Source organism: Corylus avellana, chromosome ca5, assembly GCF_901000735.1.
Source record: "Corylus avellana chromosome ca5, CavTom2PMs-1.0".
NCBI classification, from domain to species: Eukaryota; Viridiplantae; Streptophyta; class Magnoliopsida; order Fagales; family Betulaceae; genus Corylus; species Corylus avellana.
The window spans coordinates 34255996-34266337 of record NC_081545.1 but is presented as its reverse complement, the minus strand read 5'-3'; the positions used below and the strand labels follow the sequence as shown (position 1 = coordinate 34266337).

Genomic DNA, 10342 nt, shown 5'->3' with positions numbered 1-10342 from the left:
TTAAGTGTCGGGGAATCTCTTTAAGGCAGGGCCTTTCGGACTCACATTTGCAGAGTAAACCTCGGTCCCGTGCACTGCACCCTTGATTAATTATTATATTACTTAATAGACTGAGCACTCTAACTTAACAATGTGTATGTTAAATTAATTTTAAAAAAGGAAATTTTATTCTCTCTAATGGTAAAAATAGATAAAGAAACAACATTTTAAATAAAATAATAAAACTGGATAGTAAAAATGCTTTTATGGAATGGAGGTGATTTCAAAAAATTGGATGCTAATATAGAAAAAATGTGTTATTTAACTAAATATTTATTGAGCTAGATATGAATGCCCTGAAGAGAGATTATGGAACTCAATTGTTTTGGACAAGTGGATCACATATTTTAGGCTAATTAGGGCAAGTGAATATCGCAATCCTCTCACTTAAACTATTTTAATTTTTTATGAAATTCGAGGCCTAATAACAAGAGATTCTCATTCTTGTTTGACAATGATTTTGAAAAGAGAAATGATAAAATTTGTCCGAGTTTCACATAAGTTTACAAATTTAATGATTGATCTACTATTGAATTTATATATATATATATATATATATATATATATATGTGTGTGTGTGTGTGTGGTTAAAAGATTATTTAATAAATATGGTTGTGTAGCATGTATCTTTTAAAAATTGTTTTATGAATTTTTGTTTGAAAAATGTTTAATATGATATTAAAGTGAGAAGTATTTTTTGGGGGTACATTTGTGTTTTGAATTTTTTGCTAATAATTTTGAGAAATGTTTATTTTTAGTTTTGAAAAAAAAAAAGTTTTAAAAGTTCAAAATAAAATGACAATATATTTAACTATGTGATAATATATTGATAAAAAAGAAAAAAAAAGAAAAAAAAAAGGAGGTGATAAAATATATTCCATTAAATCTTGAATGGCTAATCTGACCATAGAAAATTAGAAAGGATACTGATTCCTCAATCCTGATTCTCATGAAACGGCGGCGTCTCAGTGTAACGCCTTGACAGAAATCCAAAACTGCGAATGTATCTGGACCGCTCCCTAGTCCACCAATCACTGTACTCGAATTCACCGCGGTCAATAATTATCCGGGGCCGTTAAATATCGAAGAGAGAGAATTCACATCAGTCCCTCAAAAAATCGCGGCTTGCCACAAGCTTGCCCCTCCCCTCCCATCAGATCCCCTCCTCGATAGGTCAGCTCTCTTTCTCTCTCTCTCTCACTCTCTCCCTCAAATTCATCAGTTCCCCTCTAAATCTATCGTTCATCTTCGCCGATCTTATCCGGTAGATCGGTAAATTAAGTTCATAATTTGCATGTAAAAATTAACGGATATTCATATATTGTTTTCATTTGTCGATCCTATTGTTTGTAAGATCTCTTTTTATATTGTTTCTGATTTTCGTTTCAATTTTGAGTTCATTTCCGCGATCGGAGAATCTGATCGTTGAATTTTAAAATCAAACGGATCTGTTTGAATTTCTCGTTAATTTGTGATTATGAACACGCTTTTAGCGTAAAATTTGTATCTGCAGTTTGTTAATCGGTCCATTTGTCCGATCCGAAACTACTAGGGCTACATATTCGATTTCCTCGTTATAATTATAACTATGTTAACTAGCTTGTTTTGTTACTCAGATTCTTTATGCATGTAGACGCTTTCGTTTTTTTCTTTTTCTTTTTATATTTGATTATTTTTTATTTATATTTCTTTTGGAATCAGAGCTGAGTGATCGATAGGCAGCTAGCTAGGGCTAGAGCAAAAGCAGGGATGGGGTTGACATTCACGAAGCTATTCAGCAAACTTTTTGCGAAGAAAGAAATGCGAATTCTGATGGTTGGTCTCGATGCCGCCGGTAAGACCACCATCTTGTACAAGCTCAAGCTCGGTGAAATCGTCACCACGATCCCGACTATCGGTGAGTATCCAATTTCCATCCTGATTACTTTCCATTTCGTGGAATTATATTTATGTGATCGATTTACTTTATTTTCTTCATGTCCGATGTCTTACTGCTATAGAAGATAAAGAAAGTAAAATAAGAAATCGCTTTGTTTTTAGATATCGTTGTTTGCAAGGTCTTTGTGGATGTAGTTCCTATTAATATAGGTAAAGTAATAGACTCAAGTTTAATAGATGAAATATTATGTTAGATGGAACGTAGTCATTTGGGTGGGACTAATGTTAGCTTTAAGTGAATTGCATCTTTTAAATATCATGATTTCATTTATTCCGTGTGGAAATTTCTAAGAGAATCCAGTTTTATGTGATTGTTTATGATTTGCGAATGCTGCAGTGGAGTCTGCTATATGTGATTTCCCCTCATTAGTTATTGTCGCTTGGGAATCTTTTCTTGGTTCCTTGAAATACTTATATATTTCCTGGGTGTTCGTTAATTTGCTTTGATGAATTATCTTTTATCCCTATTTGTGATTCAAATGAAGGTTTCTCAATGAGTTTATTTATTGAATAATTGGAGTTTCTCTGTGCAGGATTTAATGTGGAGACAGTGGAATATAAAAACATCAGCTTCACTGTTTGGGATGTCGGTGGTCAGGACAAGGTACATGCCTTTGTTTTTGTGTCTGTAAAACGGTTGTGTACAGTTATCTGCGGAAAATTTGAAAAATATGTGGCTGTACGCATGCCTGTGATATTTTGAGTTGTACGGCATGTTTTCTGTTATTCATGTTTTGTGCTTCAATGAAATCCAATTTTCAATGATCAAATGATCCTTTATCAGTAATGTAGGATAAGTTTCAAACTTATATGTTTGATGACAAAGTTGATTATTGTATGAAAATTTGGTAGTTTTTTTGTTTGGATTTTTAACTATTTGTGCACAGTGGGGGAGACAGTAATTCACCTGAATTTAAACATTGGGAGATATACAATTTGAATATTACGACATGGGCTTTAAGCACATATATATGATGCGTTATCACATAGTGGAGCAATAATGTAAAATGGGTTCCTTGGAGATAAGTAATGAAAACATGTTTGTCATTCTCAAGCTAATGTTGCGTATAAATGTTTGTCATGCATCAGCACTCTATTCTAGAGGGTGATTGTTATCATAACAATTTGTCATATTTTTTACAGAAATTATTAAATTGGAGCTTGTTTGTGTTTATTTTGTTAAATAATGAGTAATCAGATGATGATTAACTGACATAATTTTCATTAAACAGATCCGTCCATTGTGGAGGCACTACTTCCAAAACACTCAGGGTCTTATATTTGTGGTTGATAGCAATGACAGGGATCGAGTTGTCGAGGCAAGGGATGAGTTGCACAGGATGTTGAATGAGGTATATTACTACTTTTGATGTATCTGCCGTATGCTTTTCATGTTATGCTGTGATCTCCAAATTCCCTCTCATATATCCATCTTAAGTAGATTGACATGGTTGAGGTTGCATGCCTCCTTGAATCTGTTCTAGATTGTTTACTGCTGTGGATTCATATTTGTGAAATATTAACTACTACTTTGTGCTTCTTAAATGTTATTTCACCAGGTTCTGTTCCTCGACTCTTTGTAGTTTCTTATGTGACATGTTTTTTGCTTAGTGAACTACTAGTGCTCCATTTTTTTCACACCATTTTTTTTAACAGGAATCTGATAACTCTTTTTGAGTTTTAACTTAGGTTGTTTCCTTGGTTCAATATTCTTTCCTTGACATAGAATTTCCTGCAATTACCTAAGTACCTCTTAATTGGTTCCTTTATAATATGGTAGAACTCTTTTTAAGTTCGTGGAACTAGTTGGAAACTTGTTTGGAATTTAGATTTTGTAACATCCCAGCCCCACATTGGGAAGATGAGTACCTCACATGGAGTTGGTGGCTTATAAAAACATTCATGGGTATTAAGTACCACATTGCTTACTTAATATGTGAAACTAGACTTTACAATTGATTTTAGTAAAGTTCCATCTTGACTAGTCATTTTGAGCTGATCGCGTATGTGTGGCTAGTGCTTTCCCTGAATGTTTATCAATGATATCAGAACCACCTAGTAAGGCCATATGGTATTGGAGAATTGCATAATGTTGCTCTGATGAGGACATCAAAGGTTTAAGGTGGGGAGATTGTAACATCCCAGTTCCACATTGGGAAGATGAGTAGCCCACATAAAATGAGTGGTTTATAAAGACACTCATGGATGTTACGTTCCACATTTTCTACTTACTAGATGAAATTGAACTTTATTAGTGATTCTATGAAAACTCCAACTTGACTAGTCATTTTAAGGTGATATTGTTTATGTGGCTAGCTCTTTCTCTGAGTGTTTATAGATTCACTCATGGAGGCTATATTCAGGTATTAGTTTGCATAAAAGAATATTAAAAAGATCTAGGTGTCTGTAATGCTTTGATTGCTTTTGGTCTTTTGGTAGCATTTACAAAATCAACCAGCACTGCAGCATCTATTCTACGAAGATTTAGTAGGACAAGTGGTTTAACCTTCCCACTGTTACAAGTTCCTTATTGGTTGCTTGGTGAAATTTCTGTCTCATGTTTTACAGTTTTTGGAGGTGTGCGATTTTGTTGAGCTATGTTCATTTTCTGTTTGATTGTGGTAGGAGTTCTATTAATTTAAATGTTAATCTTGTTTCAGGATGAACTTAGGGAGGCTGTTTTGCTTGTATTTGCCAACAAACAAGATCTTCCCAATGCAATGAATGCTGCAGAGATCACTGACAAGCTCGGTCTTCATTCTCTCCGCCAACGTCACTGGTATTTTTTCTCTCCCCCATTTCCACCTCGACTTGTGTTATTTCTTGGATGTTCACCGTGGACAAGGATACCAAATTTGTTCATTTTCCCTGGTGCTGGAAGAATTGTTTCAACTGACATAAAAGATTTTTCTTTTCCCCGTGTCAATCTGTCTTTTCTTTACTATGGCTTTAGCTCTTGTTGATGCAATATGGTGGTCCATTTCAGGTACATCCAGAGCACATGCGCAACTTCTGGAGAGGGTCTGTATGAGGGTTTGGACTGGCTTTCCAACAACATTGCTAGCAAGGCAAGTACATGAACAAAGCTTGAAAGCTAATAAATATAGAAAAGAAAGTCAATGGATGCATAGCACATAAGAGTCATTTAATGGCTTAAGCTGCCATGTAATTGTCCACAAGAACTCTGGAATGGAAGATCCTTCTTCATCTTAAGTCATCTTGGGTTCCATATGCTACGTTTGCACTTTTCCTTTCCTTATATTACAACACTTCCTCCCTTTCTTTTCAGGCATGAGGCTTTAAAGAATTTTGGTCTCTGGCGATTTGGGAGATGACAGCTTCCCCCCCTTTTCAGTGAATGTTGTAATAGAAGAATGTTTGGCTAGACCTTTTTATATATATCGGTTTGTATGGTTGCTACTTTAGCTAAATGCTTTTAGCTGTAAACCAGACTTTTTTTATGTTGCTACATTCTCTTTTGGGCATGGCCGCACTTAACTAGCTATTTTTGTTTGCCTTCTAAATTACTGGTGGAGGCACTTAACTTTTATTCTCCTTGGGGATGGATGACCCATGCGCACGTGGAAAAGCATTGTGAAAAGAAAAAAGAAAAAGAGTACAAATGGATAAGTTACGCCATGAAAAATAATTGTAGAGAGAAATGATAGAGAAATGCTAAATCTACTTTCTTTACAATTTGTTAACACGTGTTACCACGTGACTAGAGGATATTATAAATTTTTTAGTGCTGGACAGACTCTAATAACTTGTTGCAAAAAGTTCTAAGTGATATAACATCATACAAATTTCAAAACATTATGGACTTGTCACATTCTTTTCTTCATTTATTAGTATCTCCAAATGTTTTACTTGCTTAAACAATCCAAATCGGGAAAGCGACGTGAAAATATAGGATGAAACAGGAAAAAAAAAATCTACTTTATGTGAGAGAGGGAGGGGGACGTTTTGAACAGATCAACGTATAGATGGAAACGAAACAATTTTACGAAAAGTTATAAGCAAGTTTGTGGATTGATTTTCGAAAAAAAGAAAGAAAAAAAAAGTAGTGTATTATTTAAACAACTTCTAAATAAGCAAGCTTAATATATAGGATTTCTCACTTTCGGATGAAAGGAACTATACCTACGTACCAAGTACATCGATGATTCCATGACAGATTAAATGATTACAAAACTAGGAAAATTAAATGATTACAAAACTAGGAAAAGGACTTTGCACGTGAAATTATGATGATGCTTCCACGGAGAAATTCTTTCCACATGGTAATCTATGTCGTATATTACATCTTTATCCTTTTTATCCTTTTTTTTATTTTTTTTTATTTCACTGTTGATCATAATGACATGGTCTAGAATTCATTGAGTTTATTATTATTATTATTATAATTTTTAAAACAATGGCTGATCTAAAGTTATTACATCCTACTACATCAATACAGTAAGATAACAATGTTATATATGGCATTTTTCTTTGAGTAATTCTTTAAGTCATGTTTTTATCTCATAATTATTTTACAAAATTAACGTGGTAGTTTCAATTAACCATTAAATCAATCATTATTAAAAAAAATAAAGGAGCGTGATCCCATTATAGAATAGTTATAAAAAAAAAAAAATGATTAGAATGGCGGGATGGCCCGGATCAACATTTTGAGATAAATATAAAATAAAAATGTGATATATTGCATTAAAATTTCTCTTTTTCATAAGAAAAGTACCAAATGTTTATCCTTTTTGCTCACCCCTACACGCAAACTTATTTGGTCATGCATCAGTTCCATGTCTTGCACGAGACTTGGCCAGTGGCCACTCCATTGATCACGTCATATCATCGTTTAAGGAGGATGGGGATTGGAATTAGTTGCAATCTTCTACTCGATTTGTAACTCCTTGATTGCAATTATGAAAAGTTGTTGTATATATATATATATATATATACTTGTTGTTGGATCACCTGAACTCCATTCAAAGGTCTCTCTCAGTTATAAAGGACCCTGGTTTTTTCTATAAAATCTCAAAGCCGTGTAGCACTTAACAAAATTAAGCTTTTTTTACGGGGTTAAAGTCTAAAAACGATAAAAATTACAAAAAGAGGCAGCATTCATTCGTAGTGCCGTAGTGGAATGGTTGTCTGGTTACTTTTATTGTCTATAATCGAAACACAGCTGGATCGATCCTTGTGAACCACAAGATGATCATGTGGTTGGAGTTGAATGTTGTCCATCATATCAAAATGTTGCAGCCTAGTAAGGTTACTGTCTGTGTTCACATGATGTTGCTTAGCAGCTAAGCCGAGGGTACTTGCTTGCTAGCCAGAAATTTCCGGGCATCACCACCTTAACCTTTTCTCTCCCTTCATGAAGACAACAGAAATGTTTCTCAGTAGGGTAAAGACTCGCTGGAGCTACACCTAATGTCTACAGTATGGTTGCTTTAAGCCTTTAATGAAGACAATTATACAGGTTTCCTAGTCTGTCTTACACTCACGAAATGGCGCGTGGACAACACCCTCCAATAAGAATTGTCCTACTAACCTTAAAAAAAAAAAAAAAAACATCAATTTAGTTTTGAATTGATTCAAGCCATCATTTATTTAATTTTTTTTTTTTGGAACAAAGAATTTGGGTTTAAGAGAAAACACACGTGCCTTGTAAGTAGTGGGTTAAAATTCGAAAAGCAGCTTAAGGAGAGCCACAAACAGGTTTCTAAAATTAGTATAATTTTCATTGAACTTTTGGTAATGTGTCAAATATGTATATAATTATCAAACTATGGGAAGGGGAAGTTAAGGAAGAAGACTTTTTTCGATATAGTTTGATTATGGTGATGATGATTGATGATTATAGTTAATAATTTTGATTAACAGGGTTTATAAGTAGTATTAGAGTTTAGTCTAAACCGAGAAGCCGGGTCAATAATGGCTATCTGTCCTTTTTTGACTTTCTTTTGTGTTGTGTGGATCAGAACCAACCAAATCTTATCTGATTAATACTCTATCTTTCATAAGATCGATGATCTTTTGACTAACACTATAAGTAGAAACATAAGTCAATTCTAGCTAGTTAACTTGTTGATTGATCTCATTTTCTAAACCATAATATTGTTACTTATTAGCTACATTATGTTGTACGTCCTTTTCTTAAGATTTAGAAGCTTCAAAAGAACTCCCTTAAAGAGAAAATTCATTACCCTTCAGCTATTTAATTATAATTGTACCCAGCAGAGATCTTTTCTTATTTTCGAAAAAATATAAATGGGCTCCCATGATTTTAATTTACTTTTTCTGTTTTTTTTATTCGACTTTTAACTCCTCAAGTTTTGTTTTGTTTTTTTGTTTTTTTTTTTTTTCAATTTTCACTTTACTATTTCTGTCCAAAACTGGGATTAAGCTCATTAATGCTACAAAGCAGTTTTTGTCACATTAGTTTTTTTTTTTTTTAAAAAAAAAAACTTTATTTGAACAACAAAAAAAAAAAATGTAGATGAGAAGGGGTGGTGTGGCCACCCTTTTAGCCTTGCAGGGTACGGTGCATGTGGCGGCCGGCCACCCCCTAGTAGAAGAGTGCCTTGTGTGAGCACCCCAGGAAGAGGGGATAGCTCCATCCCCACTGTTAATTGGGCAGTGGCCTGCGTAGCCACACTTAACAAATGGGGCACCCCCCTCCCCTTCAAGGGTGAAATGAAAAAGTGGTGAATGTCCTCTTTTTTCCTTTTTTAAAGAAATTAAAAACCAATTGAGTAAATTAAAATTGGAGAGATGCTAGGCTTACACAATATTTTACAATAATAATAATAATAATAATAATAATAATTAACTCTTAGAAAAATGATGTGGCAATCATAATTGTGCAGCATCACTTTGTAAGACAAAGTATTGTGTTAGTTATTAATTCTGAGAAATGCTATGCCTCATTTTCCATCTCCTAACCATCTTTTTATTTTTATTTTTATTTTTTTAAATGGATTCAAATCCATCATTGAATTTGTAGGTCTATATGTGGGTTCTACATATTCAATGATAGATTTAAAAAAGATATGCATGAAGATAGTTAGGAGAATAAAGCCTTAAGAACATGAGATTCTCAGATAAAGCCTAGCTAGCATTTTTCATTTATTTCAGAGACGTGGAAAGGAATCTTCAACATCGATCGTCTTCATCGTCTTGAAGCAGCATCGTCTTGAAGCGGCATGTCTATATACGAATGGGAGATCCACCACAATTTTGGGCACCTAGCTTTTGTGAGAAAGGCTAGGTAGGGCCTACCACCCCGGCCCTAGCTATTCAAATAAAATTTTGGGTGTTCAACTACTTATTCTGAGAGTTGAATTTCAAATAAGTTTTTTTCACAAAAGTCATCCAAATTATTAATAATTTGAATAGTTAATTCTTGTGAATTTCAATCTTTTAACATTGTAAAAAAATTTATATAAGATTTATCTATTTAAATAAATTTAAAATTATTCAACCACCACGTACTCCAGAAGATGGATCTTTGGCGAATTCTCTCGCATGCATTAATGAAGATACTTGTCAGAAAAGTCGATTGCTGAATACTAGAGTCTGTCCTAAGCATAGCAGTAATGACGTGCGTAATTAATGTCACTTATGCTCCTCTTCAATCAACAAATTCTTTTATTTCAAGGTTAGAGTGTTAATTAGAATCATGATTTTCAGTGCTAGCTAGCTAGATAATTGCTAAGATACTTTTCTCGAAGGGTATCAGCTTTGACTGGTCTAGGTATCGATCTAGCTAGATCAAATGGATAATCAACCCACCAGAAAAGTGTATATATATATATATATATATATATTCCCATCTATCTTATTTAACGTCATTTAGGTTAATATGTCAACCTCATAACAAGAGTATCGAGCAATTTTAGAACATGCATGTGACGAATATTGATATATGGGTTATATAACTTATAATATTATATTCAATAATACAAGTGTTTTCGTACCCATATATTCATACACTAAAAAAGGTACACATTTTTCCATTGGCACACAACTTTGAAGATCATCAATTCACTGATGGCAGTTTACAAATAAAGACGGAAGTGGAGCCCTTAATTATTGACTCCCTTTCTCCTTCATCTTCATGTTGAATCCCTTCTACAATATTAATTTGAACATTCTGCAGCCATGCATGCACGTGATTTGTAATAAATATTTCATTTCATTTTCACTGATTTTTTTTTAATGCACAGTATATGCTTACAAGTTACAAGTGCGTGTTTTCCTACATTATACACATTACGAATTATGTTTTAACTAATCCACCCCCCACCCCCCCAAAAAAAAAAGGCATGCATGCTAAATCTACTAGGTTGGATGACGCAGG

At 33.8% G+C, this 10342-nt stretch overlaps 1 protein-coding gene across 4 annotated transcripts; it reads left to right on the top strand.

Annotated features, from left to right (window-relative positions):
- Positions 1 to 1102: 1102 nt before the first annotated feature.
- On the top strand, positions 1103 to 5456 carry LOC132180667 (ADP-ribosylation factor 1). Of its 4 annotated transcripts, XM_059593569.1 has the most exons (7): positions 1103 to 1212; positions 1741 to 1936; positions 2511 to 2581; positions 3210 to 3329; positions 4638 to 4756; positions 4964 to 5045; positions 5267 to 5456. In XM_059593569.1, the coding sequence occupies exons 2-7, from the start codon at positions 1789 to 1791 to the stop codon at positions 5270 to 5272; spliced, it is 546 nt and encodes a 181-aa protein (XP_059449552.1). In that variant the 5' UTR covers positions 1103 to 1212; positions 1741 to 1788; the 3' UTR covers positions 5273 to 5456. The 4 variants fall into 4 exon arrangements, with proteins under 4 accessions (XP_059449552.1, XP_059449548.1, XP_059449549.1 ...); XM_059593565.1 differs by lacking the exon at positions 5267 to 5456 and having other exon boundaries at positions 4964 to 5057; XM_059593566.1 differs by lacking the exons at positions 1103 to 1212; positions 5267 to 5456 and adding an exon at positions 1219 to 1311 and having other exon boundaries at positions 4964 to 5057.
- Positions 5457 to 10342: the final 4886 nt, after the last annotated feature.